Consider the following 14458-nt stretch of genomic DNA (forward strand, 5'->3'; position numbering starts at 1 on the left):
CCATCATGTGGAGCATATCTTATGCTCTATTTCTCAAAATAAATTGGTAGTAGTCCCTTATTTGTCTAAGAAGACAACACTTTTAGTTTATACTCATGGAAAAAGCCAACATAAAACAGTATTTACATGGTAATTTCAAAATGTAATTACCTTCAAGACTAAAAAAAATATGACGTTGCTTAGAAAAAATTAAAACACGATAACAAATGATTTAATTAATCTGAAATACTCCATTTTTTTAGTTCATCTTCTAAACAACACAATTTAAACAGGAGAGAGGATTTTACAATCCCTCTTTAATATGAATAGCATTATAAGCCAGAAAAAGTGCTATGAAAAAGCACTCTTCAGAGGTAATTGTCATAATCGTACACAGTATTACCCATCTGCTACATTTCCCCATAATGTTGGTCATCTATCACAGGCTTGAATTTCCCTCTGATCTGCCCTCTGCTGTTGTAAAAGCATGCAGAGTCGAAATGAAAAGATGATCAAACGAATTCCCCTTGGCAGCAGATCAGACGATAAATCATGTCGGCGTAATGGGAAGAAGGATAAATGACATTGTCAGCAATTAATTAGAAGTGTATCTTCAGCTCATCACATCTCTGTGACGTTATGCAAGTGTAGATACAATATGCATGAATGTAACTTGTCATTTGATCGCTTGTACTAATGAAATTGGACAGAAACTGACATGGCCGTGTTAAAAAAAAATCTCAATACAAGAGAGAAGGGGGTGGACTGTCCAGATTTAGCTATGATCCATATCTAGAAATTCAATTTTCACTCAAATGCTGTAATTATCATAATAGAACGATAGTGTTCTTCATAGAATTTAAGGATTTGTGGGTTTTCCCTGCAATAATCCTGATTTCTCTCCTAATCCCGCCCCTGCTGCATCTACAGCTATCTATACTAAAACAAGCAGCAGCTTTTTATTCACACTTTCTGGCCTGAAATCAGTTTTGTATTCCAGATTCACTTGTGATCTAAGTTACCTAAACTTTCACAAAGACGGAGACCCTAAAACTGAAAGCAACTATCAAAATGTGATAACAGATTAAGATTTACCCGTTTGGCTCTCAAGCTGTTAAAACATGGCTGAGTCAACTATAGCAAACAAGCCTGATCATTTCAGAGTTGTCTTCATCAGTTGTTGTGGCATATCTACGTGTAAAGTAAACACAAAGTTTTTTTAACGAAAGAAATGCATTTGGGTCCAAGAGTTATTTGAAGGAACTTTACACCTAATTTTGGCGTCATTTTGTTACTTTTTTTATTCAGTCAGAATTCATATGTTGATTTTTTTTCTCTCCCCCTGCAGTCAGCTGCTTTTGACAGATTTTTTTTCCTTGTGTTTTTTTTTACCTCCCATTCTTTGAAAACTACTCTTGGAGCAATAAGATATTCTAGGAACAGAACTGCTTATGCAGCATAATCTCCTCCTTTCACAAACTCCAGGTTACTTTATTTCTAATATGCTCACATTTTTTTTTCTAATGTTGCTATCTATATTATTTTTTATTAAATGTGTTTATTAAAAAAGGACATTACTGTGACATGAAAGCAAAAATTTGACTCAACTTAAAGTTGGTCATCTGTTATAACATTGTAAAAACATCACCAGTGGTCTTTTAATTATGATTATGCAGTTTTTAAGTGGTTTTCTAAGGAATAGTGACTGCAGAGCGGAAGTAGTTCATTTGAAATTCAACTCTGAGTTGTGGGTGGGTCTTTGGCGTGAAGCAATCCCAACACCCCCTTCCAGTCCCTGTTACTGAGAGCTCTCTGTTTACACCCTTCACCCTTGTGCTATCCTAGGCACTTTAACCCTTTAACTGCCTGGTCAACAAAACGGTTGAGCAAACTTTGAGTCACCATATTTTTATTAGAGAAGTTTCTAACTTAATTCAAACTGATTTAGCCATCTCAACCAATTGGTAGAAGCATGCAAAGCTAAAAAAACCAACAGATGGCACTGTGTCAGTCAGTGGTTACTTGCCCAACGTCTTTGACTGACAAGCAAGTCACAACTTGAAAATGATCATACACATTTTCTTCCTTTTTATGAAAATTTGAAAGGTAGGAATATTTTTCTTACTTGGTATTACTAGTAAAGGCGTTAATCAACAGAAATATGTTCTTAGATAAACAAAAATAAACAAATTTCTGTTTGTAATAATTTTTTAAAAACATGCTCTACCAAACGGTTGATTTGTCACTTTATGGTATAAGTAGCAAAATCAAGCCAATGTTAAATAAAGGGACTGTTTGTCATAAAATCAGTTAAAACAACCTTCTAAATCATCCATTACTAAAGAAATATTCATTAACACATCATAAATAATCATTTAAAATACATAATACTGTATAGTTTTGTCTATTTTTGAGTTTATATCAGCTGGTGTGTAAATAAATAAAAAAATCAAGACTATTACAACAATTCATTTAAAACTAAACAAAAAAAGCTGCAATAATAATATTAACATTTACAAAAGTTTTCTATCATTTTCTTTTGTTCTACAACTAGTAGATAGACAATAAAACATTCTACAGTGCTAGACCACGACAAAGTCCACATGAATCAGATGCAGATCTGTATGACAGTGATGATGACCCAACAGAGGATCCTGATTATCAATCCACACATGCAAAGGGCATTGGTGACAGTTCTTTTGAATCCCTGGATGAAGAAGAATCTCTTTCAACCAGCAGATCACCTACACTGCCACCTCATAAGAAGAACTGAAAAAGCAAACACACGCCATTCTACCCCACCAAGAATAGCCTGTCTCCTCCAATTCTGTTGGAGGAGACAGGCTATTCTCCTGACTCAATATCCCCCTCTAACCCAAGCAAAACCATAAGAAGAATATGGAAGCATGAGGACATTGAGGAATTCAAGGTTCCAGAATCAAGATTTGAGCCTCCTGAGGATGTACACACACCCTTCCAATACTTAAAAATGCTTTTCACTGATGAAATGATTGAGCATATTGCTTATGATACAAATCTACAAAGCTAAATAGATCTCTTTGATATGCTGGTGCACCTGTACAAGACCTGTACAATTAAATCTAGGTGACGGTACAGTCCCCTGTTTGGATACATCATTGACTTGTGTGTCACTAATTCATGGCTGGTCTACAAGAGGGACCTACTGAAGCAAAAAACAGTGTTACTCAAAAGGTTCTGCCTGGCTGTTGCACACAGTTTAAATAAGATCAACAAGCAAGCAACCAAAGTTGGCTGACTATCATTGAGCTCTCTACCACAGATGTGGAAAGGCGACACACCAAGACCATCACGACCAAAACAACAGTGTGCACTACGACAACATGGTACAGCGCCTCTTCTTCTGACAAGCTGGGAGAAAATGTCAGAAATATAATTTTTTCTGTGTTTCATTCCAAACCAAGAATCTATTTATGAAATACCATCAAAAGTGAGTCAATATCCAAAATCGTTGTAGTGTCAAACAACTTCTAGGAAATATAGGTCAAAATTTGCTTTGTTTTAAAAAGTTCAAAGTTTGAGGCATGATAAAAAGAATGGAGACAAATGCCCTTAATATTTAGTATTAATAATGTCTAAATGAATTGGTTTACATGATTTTTTCAAATATTTGTTATATCTGTATGAAATTTTGCACTTTTACCATTAAAGGACATCTCAACCGTTTGGTAGAGGACATTATTTAAAAAACTAAAAGGTCAGTTAAAAAAAACTAAACAGATTGTGGTCATTACTTACCTAAAGCAATAAGAAATGCAAACAAATAATTTTTTGATAGCTTTTTTCTTGGTGGGGTAGTTAAAGGGATAACATCGGGAGTTGGGTCATCTAAACCCACTAGACAGTGCACTGAACCTTTTTTCTTCAATGATTTGTGATCCTCACTGGTGTCTGTGGATTACATGAAATCTTTCCTCCTTTATCCACCTTTGTCATTTCAGGGAGAACACGTCAATGCAAGGGTGGGTCATCTAAGATAGCACAAGGGTTAACTTAACATTACAGTTAAAACAAAAATGGCGAGCAATATTGGAGCTGTCCAACCATACAGTTTTGAGCCAGATGCCAGATTAAGATGCATCCACTTGTTAGACGACTAGATCAGAATGGAGCGAAGCAGGGAGCTTGGGGCCCACCCAGCGTATTTTCTATGTCACAAAGAAGCTCTTTTTCTTTACACTTTTTTTGTCTGCTCCTGATTCACGATGATTCCTCCATCATCACAAAAATCCCACAAAAACATTTTAAAACCACTATTTTCATTGGGTCTTTAATGATGATATGTATCACAGTACAGCTTAGTATGATACTGATACACTACTTTTTTTTTGTTGTTGTTTGTTTTTTCATATCTTGAATCACAATGACTCTTGTCAGATGCAGAACTAAAGAATGAGTGAAAGCACCACCAGGCCCAGAAACTAACCCCCAAAGACCCAAGAATGGATTTGGACAGACTTTAGTTTGCGCTTTTATTTTAACTTTCCAGCTCCGGGAAAACACACTAAAGGATGAAAGGCCCAACTTTCTGCACGACATCAATGGATCTGCCCAGGGCCTCACAACAACACCGAGCTAATGCCCCCACCGTTGCCTCCTGTTTTGTGGCATGTCCTACTTATTTATTCGTCCCTCCTCCACCCACAACTTCTTATCTCACCCATTAAAATTAATCCTCATCTAAAAATATCTGCTCTTGCTGATCGGAGAGGATGTAACCAAGAAACAGGACATCTTCTTCCACTCCTCTCACAAATAAACTCTCGGGTTTCATAATGTCATTTTGTTAGAGGAAAAGTGGAAAAAGCCTCAATCACATGGAAGGACACTTCACTTACCAACCTATAAATGACCTCCATTGTTTTCTTATATGTTTTTTGTTTTACTTTCTACCTGCTTTTATTGACTTTGGCGCAAACCTGGAGGTTCAAATTACTTAAAAAAAAAACACTTAAAAACAGGTGTCTAGGCAACCGAGTTGTATTGACTTCTAATTTAAAAAGTTAGACTTTGTACGTTTTGTGGTCAATGACTTTATTTTCTACTCATGACAACAGCAAAGGAGGTGAGTTTTAAAAATCGGTTGTTTTGATTTTGCTAGAGCTTAAATTACTGTTTTTTGACTTACAGCTGAGTGGACCTCAAAAGGCCTCTCACTGTACTCTGTCCCGTCCAACTGGTCATTTTTGGAATGTTTTTCCTCCAAACTGCCAAAACGATCTGGCTCTACCTTCTTATTTGTCTCTTTTTCTGTGATTACCAGCAGAGAAACTCTTCACCCTGGAAAAGGCTATTTTGAACAGTCTGCCTCCAGGCCAGTCGGAGCAAAGCTGTGGTCTGCCGTGTGTTGAGGTCGATGTTTGTGGTCTGTGTCTATTGCAGCATGCCTGCTGGGCATTTTCCTTTGCATCCCTCTGTAAAGCAGACATCAATGCACCCAATCCAGAGTGAGCACCTCCATTAGTTTATAAATAAAGGACATGTTGGGTGCTGAGCTTCATTTGTCCCTTAAGTTTCACAATATTATGAAGCATGATAACAATGACTCAGAAAGCAGTTGACATCTGTCTACCCTCTGTGCTTTGCGACCATTGACTATATATAATAACTGGACTGAGTAGCCCCTCCCCCTTGGGGTTCCAAACAGGAAGTACCCGCTGGCTCCAATAAGCCAAAATCATAGACTTCTATTGAGAAATAAACAGCTATTATTCAGTTATTCTGTTTTTCAGAATTATCATTCTCATCCCTTTTTTTCATATTTTTTTCCTTTGTTGCAATTTATTCAAGTTCTAAACTGGCCAATCAGATGCTTCAATTAAAGCATGTGGTCTCCTGTTGAATGTTTCACATCTTTGATTGACAGATTCTACCAAGCCCACTTTCAAGTGGGAGGGGTAATGGCTTTCCAACAAGCATGACTCAGACCGATACATCATACTCACTTAATCCAGCTCTCATATACAGTCGGTGGTTGTGACCTTGTGATCATGCCCTAGTTAGAGAATGTAGATTGATGTATGTAGTTCATCTCTATCTAGTATCACAGCGTTGGCCCAACATTAAGACAGTTTTTCTACCACTAGAACAGGATCTTCTATTGTCTGGTGTCCAGAGATGACTAAGCCACACATGCAAATATTTAAGGATGCCCCCAGATGGGGGAATTAAAGCAGCATGAGGCAGATTTGTACAAAGTAATGCTGAGTGTCATTTCTATGCAGCTCACCTGATTGAAAACAATGTTTTTGTCTTCACAGTCCAACAGAAATGATTTCTTCATGTCCTCTCTGTCTCACTTTTTGAATTGCATCCTTCCAGAGCTGGGAACTAAAAACAGGCTTAAAAGTCTTCTCTGACCTGCATAACAACATCCTTTTGTCATGATGGATTTCTATTTCGGTCTCATTTCATCTCCAGCTTCATCTTACAGCTTGTGTTCATGTGTGACAGCAATGAAAGGTTTCGAAAGTGATTATCTTTGTAAATAAGGTTTTTTTTTTCTTACTACCAAAAACTCAAAATGGCAATTAATATTGCAGAGAAAAGTACTTGCACTATTGGCAAAAACATATCAAATCCAGCACTGATGTTCCCTTTTTAGTTCCCCAAAATGTTTGCAGTTGATGGGCAACATGTTTGTTTATTGTACTTAACATTAAAAAGATTAAATCTAAATTGCTATAAGACTTACTGTAAAGTGAGGTTTAAAGGAATAACAGATGTTACACCATTTTTTTTTACAGTGTAAGGTTTTTTGTTTTTCCCCAATAATGCCATAGGGGTTTTGACCTGTGCAGCACCGCCCATTTTACTGTGTGTTTTTGAAAAAATATGAATCTCAGTATCTAAAGAAATGTACAAAAAAAAAACAAGAAATGAAGTAGACAAAGCTTTTTCAGGTAGAGTACTAATACAATATTTAGAAAGTGGATATCTCAGATACAGCACTCTGTGAACAGCCAGCTTCTTTTGCAAGACACCAATGTACCTTCATTTTTTAACCCTTGTGCTATCTTAGATGTCCCCACCCTTACATTGACGTGTTCTCCCTACCATGACAAAGGTGGATAAAGGTGGAAAGATTTCATGTAATCAATAGACACCAGTGAGATTCACAAATCACTGGAGAAAAAAGGTTCAGCGCACTGTCTAGTGGGTCTAGATGACCCAACTCCCAACGTTAAAGTGCCTAGGATAGCACAAGGGTTACACCATGAAGCCTGTGGTTTTCCTCTTGATTGTTTGGCATGTTCTACTCAAACTGACCCAGAAAAATTTTGATGATCAAAATGAAACATTTTAATTTTTAACTTTTTTCAATATTCAAATTTTCTAAGAATTTGAATCAGGAGCTACGTTCACACCGCTCTCTGCAAGTTGGGCTTCTGCATTAAAAATTCTTGGGTTCATGCGTAGCTATGCAAGTTTCCACGGTTGCTTTCAGGCGCCATGTACCAAACATATTTCCATTGAAGGCGCATTGCAAGTTAAAGCAGGTCGGACTTTAACCAATCAGGGACTTGGATTTATAAGTGACATATCGATGGCGTCCCTTGTAACTCACAGAAGTGCCAACAATTTGAAAATGGATCATGCTGATTATTATTTGCGGTTTGTGCTCTACCGGAATTATATGACACCAAGTTATTCACATAACAAAAAGCCAGGGGCAAGATTTGCACCGCATCAACATTTTTGACCAAGCCTTCTCTAACTGTACATGGCAGGCATGTGCTAGCAAATAGTAGAAAAAGAAAAAGAAGAAGAATCCCCTCCATGCTTTTGTGAACACCATGCACCAAACATGCATTCAATGCCTTCTTGAATGTGCTAAATAGTATTAGGCTTCCAACAAATTACAGTAATCATCCAATTAATAGGAAATAAACATTTCTATTCTTAGTCTGTGTAATTAAGCTTCATTACAAATAACCATCACTGTTTAAATGAATTTAATAAAAATATGAGCTTTCTCGATGCAAAATGCATGTATCAATCAATGGCAAATTTAAATGTATCTTTAAAGGCTCTTACCAATAAAAGCAAACAAAACTAATAGAATTTAGACTGACTGCCTTTTATGTATGCTCTTTAATTGTTCCTTAAATTATTTTGGGAGCTGCTGTATCAAAGCCAAGGTGGCACAGGAAGTGTCCAGGAGAAGGTCTGATGTCCATGGCGTCAGAGCTGAAGGTCCTGCCACACTCTGTGCCTCTGAAGTTGCATGGGGGATCTTTAGAAATCTGGTCCGTCTTTCTTTAGGCTCTTGTAGTCCGTGTTGACAGCTACAAACTATGAAAAGATGAAGAAATTCATTTGAATCAGCTTTGCTTATATTAAACTCTGTCTTCTGGACTCCATGATGGACGGATTCCTCCCCTTTGTGCAACAACATATTGTCATAATGTTCTTTTAGGTTCTAAAAAGAATAAAGACGTATAGCAGGTATGCATTTTTATTTGCGTGCCATTAAATTCATCACCTTTCCACCTCTTCGCTTCCATCAGTCTTGTCTTTCTCCTCATAATTATTGTTTGTACTTGGGTGGAATTTTGATACCAGACCTTTGCCTTGTCATCAAGAATTAAACATCCCAAGTTTTGACCTTTTGTCTCCAACTTTTATTTCATTGCTAAGTGCCCCAGATCCAAAATCTTCAGGAAAACTTTCATTCCTCTAAAAAGCTTCCATGTCTGTTTGGATCCCAGCTGTTTCTTTTATTTATTTTTTTATTTTTTATTTATTTATTTTTTCATGTAATTTTTTGTTATTGCTTCAACAATTTTGGTTGAATAAAACTTCTGGTCTCATCTGCCTTCACATGTTTTTGAAACCAAAACATATCCAGATCCAAAGACTCAACTTCAAGACATCCTTTCCTCTTCATAACATGTATAGAGTAGTTTTCTGATAAACATGGCTGGAGTTAGCGGTCATGCCATGCTTGGCTCTGTTTACAAGAGTTGTCACCTTGTACTGGTAGGTTGGATCAAGTCTGGTCCAGGGCTCGGGATTGTTCTTTTTGTCCCAGAATCTGTAAGTGTGCAAAGGTTTGCAGAGAAACAAAAGAAAGTTGTATAAGTGAAGGAAGGAGAAATATAAGGATGAAGACTGTGTTAATAACGATTCGTTTTAACAATGGTTTGCTTCGTATCAGAAATTGTGGTTGCTAATTTCATCTTTCACAATGAACATTTAAATATTTACCCACATACTTAAAAAAAGCAATGCTCCTGCTTTATATTCCAAAATTTTTGAAGTTGGTTTATACAAATTTGATGTGGCCTTCTGTCAAGAGAGACCCGTCCATTTGTGTCATGATGTTTCTTAATAGGAGTGAAAAGCTGTGACAATGGCAGTGAGGCTAAAGAAATTGTCAAGAAAAAAGATCTGAGGTTCCAAAGAATAGTTACCATAATTTCCAGAGTATAAGTCATGTTTTTTTTTTCATAGTTAGGACGGGGTGTGACTAAGACTTAGAAGTGACTTATTAGTGGGCTTTTTAAAACCCAAATAGGCTAATATATACATACATATAGTTCCCCAGTTGCCCTTGAGTGGTTGTTTATCATTAACAGCCAGAATACTGTAGGTGTGTGTATCAGTTTAGCTACTGACAGTAATGCAGAAGCAGTGCCATCCAAAACATACGTGGAATCTGATTCTTCACATTCAAATATTTTTCTTGTTTGCAACAAGACATTTGTGTTCATGTTGTGACATGTTCTTGTTTTTATTTTTCCCTCCCCAGACTAATGCAGGACAGCAAGTGATCAAACTGGGTTAACCCTTGTGCTATCTTAGATGACCCCACCCTTACATTGACGTATTCTCCCTATCATGACAAAGGTGGATAAATGTGGAAAGATTTCATGTAATCCATGGACACCAGTGAGGTTCACAAATCATAGAAGAAAAAAGGTTCAGGGCACTGTCTTGTGGGTCTTGATGACCCAACTCCCAATGCCAAAGTGCCTAGGAGAGCACAAGGGTTAAAGAGAAACGGAAGTAAAGCGGAAAGTGCCGTTATGCAGACACAGCTCTTTAGTTTAGAAAGTAACTTTTGCCACTGAAAAAAAAAAAAAAGACTGAACGTTCTTATGAACCCAAACATGGAGACGTTCTTACTTTCGTAGAGCTCTTTCTTCAAAATAAATAAAGGTGATCTCTCAACGTCATCCATGTCTCCCATGCATTGTAAATGAGACAGGCAGTGCTTCCATGTAGCGTTTATGCTTTTTGACGCATGTCGAAAAAGAGGCTGCGGACACAAATTCGACACGAGAATCCTGTTCACTGTGATTGCAGCATTATGTTGGGCTTGGTGGAGCTGTTCAGAAGCATCCCACTTTTCTCCCAAAAGTACGTCTTATACTCCAGTGCAACTTATACAAAAAAAAGTCTTCTTTTTTTGGTTCCTGTGACCTATGAAATTACAGTAGGTAGAAGGAAGTATCACAGAATAACTTTTGTCATTTTTTAAGGTTATTGCTCTATTAGCAAGTGTGGAAACTGAATTATTAGCTTGATCAAAGAATCAAAACTATATGGCCGAATCCAAATTCTTCCCTTACCCCCTACATATATCCATCTAAATGGAGAGTTATGGAAAAATAGTGTCTTCAAATTCGAACGTTACTCCCACTCGATGTAATCAATAGTCGCCGGTCAGCTACAGAATGTTAGCGCAGAGCTGCTATCACTCGGAAATACATATCAACATTGGTTTTCTAACTTTGAAAAGGTCATGCTTTAATAAAAAGTTCTTACTTACATTTTGGAAAACCCTACCCCTCCGAATGCCCCTACAATTGGAGGGGTATAGGAGAAGCCGAATTCAGATTCGGCAATATGTGTCTAAGTTTGAACTAGGAGGTTGTTTCTTACCTGATAGTAGAAGGATTTGCTACTGCACCACCATTTCTCTAAGGTTTCAAAAGTGTGATACTATTTCAACACTCTATGTTCATTGGTAAATGACTGACATCCGCCCTGAATCTCTCCGTAAATCTGTTTGTTTGTTTGGGAAAGATAAAGACATTCTATACAAGAATAAATTGAATTGGTTAATTCAAAAGGGGCCCAAGTCCACAATTTTTCAAAATAGAGATATTATATGTTCTATGGTCTTCAAGGGAAAAGTTATTTGATTATGTTCAAAAAAGTCCCAAGTCCATTGTAATGTATTGACTATGCTTGACATTTAAAATGCATTAAGTGCAAAATTCCTGGACTTGGGCCTCTCTTGCATGGGTTTTGCTTTATCCCATAGATGGCAGCACTAGTTATCCAATATGGCAGTGCCCCTCTTTAATTCAAGAAGGGCCCAAGTCCAGAGACTTTAGTTTGCTGGTCCTCTGAAATTTATAAAAGTGAGGTGCTTCATATTATAGCATTTGTAAGCTATGAACTGGTCCTAAATCTGGGTAAAGTATTAATCATGTGGTGTAGCCTCCCTTTAAGCTATATGCAATTAAAATCATTTCATGGAAAAACAAACCTCTTGGACTTGGGCCCCTTTTGAACTAACCGATTCAATTTACAACCTATGGTAGCTTTTCATTAACCCTTGTGCTATCTTAGATGACCCCACCCTTACTTTGACGTGTTCTCCCTACCATGACAAAGGTGGATAAAGGTGGAACGATTTCATGTAATCCATGGACACCAGTGAAGATCACAAATCATTGAAGAAAAAAGGTTCAGAGCACTGTCTAGTGGGTCTAGATGACCCAACTCCAAACGTTAAAGTGCCTAGGATAGCACAAGGGTTAAGCTCAGTGAAAAAGTCATTTTCAAATCAAGTCAAATCATTTCCTGGAAAAACAAACCTCTTGGACTTGGGCCCCTTTTGAACTAACCGATTCAAAACTGCCATATTTTCTAACTATAAACTGCATCTAAAGATAAGTTGCCAAACAATGCAAAGTAATGTGACTTACACACCAAAAAATACAATAATCAAAGCTTTGAACATGTTTATCACAGAGCGGTATCAGAGTGACTTACGTTACGTGAGGCCCTCTTGCTAGTCGAACCAGGTAGAGAGTGGCCCCTGTGATTCCAAGAGTTACGAAGAAAAACTGAGGGATTAACTAAAGAGTAGAAAAGAGGAGCAAGAAGAAAACCAATATTGTAATAATGTTCTATCAAGGACTGTCCATGACAGCACACACACTTACAAACACATACACACAAAAAGCCGTCATTGCTGCTTCTCCTTTCCACCACCTCTTCCATATGCATGAGACTCAGGCCGTGCGTGAGTCTACTGTCTGTCAGCGTGGGTTGAACGGGCAAGGACGCCGCTAAAGAAGGAGCTGCTGTTTGTGTGTTCATGCGCATCACCTCAGCAAACACACAACTTAACATGCCTACCTCCCTTACAATTATTAATGGCTGTATGTGTGCGCAGATTCTATTGAGAATATACATGGTGACAACAGGGACTAATATAAAAGGAGCTGCACTAATGGGGCAGAGGGACAATGTGATGTGTTGTCTGCAACACCTACAGCTTTGGTGCAAAAATACTCAAACCACACAATATCTGTTCATCAACACCACACTCCCATCATTTTTTTTTATCTACTTTACCATGAGATATTCCGGATGAGGCAGAGGGGGAGTCACACTACTGGTGAACAGCTGTTCTCAGCCCACACATATGCAGTCAAGCTTTAGAGAGCTGACAGTTTGATCAGGTTGAACTGAAGGATGTTTCTACTCAGCTGTATCTAGACATCTGTCTACTGTCTGATTGCGCCACCACTCGCCGCCTTGTTGATGAGAACATATCTAGCACTAACTTTGATGTTTACAACCTCAAAACTTGCAAATAAATGTCCCTCAGAGACACGTTGAATCCCCTCAGAAACACAAACTCATTACAGAACTGTGTTCTCATTGTAGATTCTGCTTGTATTAGAAAATCACATATTTCTGTCATTGTTTCTCTTGAAATATTTTAACATGCTGACAGGAAGTTAGTTTACTGGTTTCATCTAGAGTCTGACAGCCCAACAATGTAATATTTTCATCCGTTTTATTGATTACAGCTTTTTATCATTTCAGCTTCTATTAGTAAAACACAAAAAGTACAAAATAATATATGTGCACATATACAAAATGACAGGAAATTTCATGGTCGAGGTGTCCAGGGCGAACGCTGCCTTTTTACTCATCAATTCCAGATCAGGGTCACAGAGATGCTGGGTACGCTCAAGCATCTCTGTGACCCTGAACTGGAAGTAGAGAAAAAGATTGGATGGAATGTGAAATATAAAAAAATGAAGACAAGTGGATTAGGAGCTGTCCACTTTCTGGTGCTGAAATTTTAAGACTAAGTTACACGAGGGATTAATTCACTTTTCTCCATCCTGTCTGCCCAATATAAGAAATATTTTTGCAGTCCCTGTTGCTGTCTCTATTACATTTTTTGGCAAAGCAAACCCTGCTTGTTCATGAATGTGGACCATTAACATTTTGGTCATTTAAGTAAGACTTTAAGGGAAAATTATATTGTGATGCCTTTTTGAAAAACATCTGCATACTTCAGGTATTAATTATCAAAGATTTAAGTGCCCAAACTTTCATTTTCATTTGTTGCTCTTTACTTTTACACAATTTGAATATTTCACCCCAACGTTAACACCCTATATCACAAAAGTTCTGCCTTCAAACCACAGATAAGTACAGTATGGTCACTGGTGTGACTCAAGATCACTGTATCTAACTTCACTATGCCTTATTTGAATTTTAAGCACTTAAGAATTTACTTTCCGTTGGAAAAATTAGCTTTCAAAGTTAAGGGAAAAAGTAAAAATGCAAATTACACTGCAGAAAAGACTTCTGAGAGATGTTTCTTATATAAGAATGATAAAATGAAATACATTTAATCAAACAAAATGATGTTGTTGTTTTTTATATAAGTTGGTAAATGCATAGGTTGGATGTAACCTACCCCTGGATGTTTCTTGGCATGGTGGATGATGGTCTTAATCATCTTTATTTTTCATCCAAAAAATGCTTTCCCAAAAAAAAAAAAAATTAGACAAAAAAACTCACCACTACAGTCTGGCACTGTCCATGTGACAGAAGGTCTCTGCAGATCTAGAGATATTTGTTCACTGAAGTACAGTTTGTCAACAAGAGCAAAGAGACCTGTTGTTAGTCCGCCTGCCTCCCGGTGGATTAATGGCGAGGGTCAGGGAAAGCCCTAATCCTCATAATCACATCTGTTGAGGACACTGTATGTTTCCACTGAGGCTCACTATGTTCTCTGTGTCCTAAAGTGCTTTGTTACACAACATCAATACAGCTTGTACTGAGACTCACACCCTCAATGCAGCCATTGTGCCGGGGTCTTCGAATAATTAATAAAATGCCTTTTTAATGAGGGGAATCATTACTCTAAAACTTTAAAATCACAACTCAG

At 37.5% G+C, this 14458-nt stretch overlaps 1 protein-coding gene across 1 annotated transcript; it reads right to left on the reverse strand.

Moving 5' to 3' along the window:
- Nucleotides 1-5768: 5768 nt before the first annotated feature.
- On the reverse strand, nucleotides 5769-14180 carry LOC101164638 (cytochrome c oxidase subunit NDUFA4). The gene is made up of 4 exons (XM_004068691.5): nucleotides 13985-14180; nucleotides 12031-12116; nucleotides 8992-9055; nucleotides 5769-8313 (listed from the first exon to the last, which is right to left on the reverse strand). The coding sequence occupies exons 1-4, from the start codon at nucleotides 14024-14026 to the stop codon at nucleotides 8257-8259; spliced, it is 249 nt and encodes an 82-aa protein (XP_004068739.1). The 5' UTR covers nucleotides 14027-14180; the 3' UTR covers nucleotides 5769-8256.
- Nucleotides 14181-14458: the final 278 nt, after the last annotated feature.

Source organism: Oryzias latipes, chromosome 5 (assembly GCF_053564925.1).
Source record: "Oryzias latipes strain Hd-rR chromosome 5, Olatipes_Hd-rR_3.1".
Lineage (NCBI taxonomy): Eukaryota > Metazoa > Chordata > Actinopteri > Beloniformes > Adrianichthyidae > Oryzias > Oryzias latipes.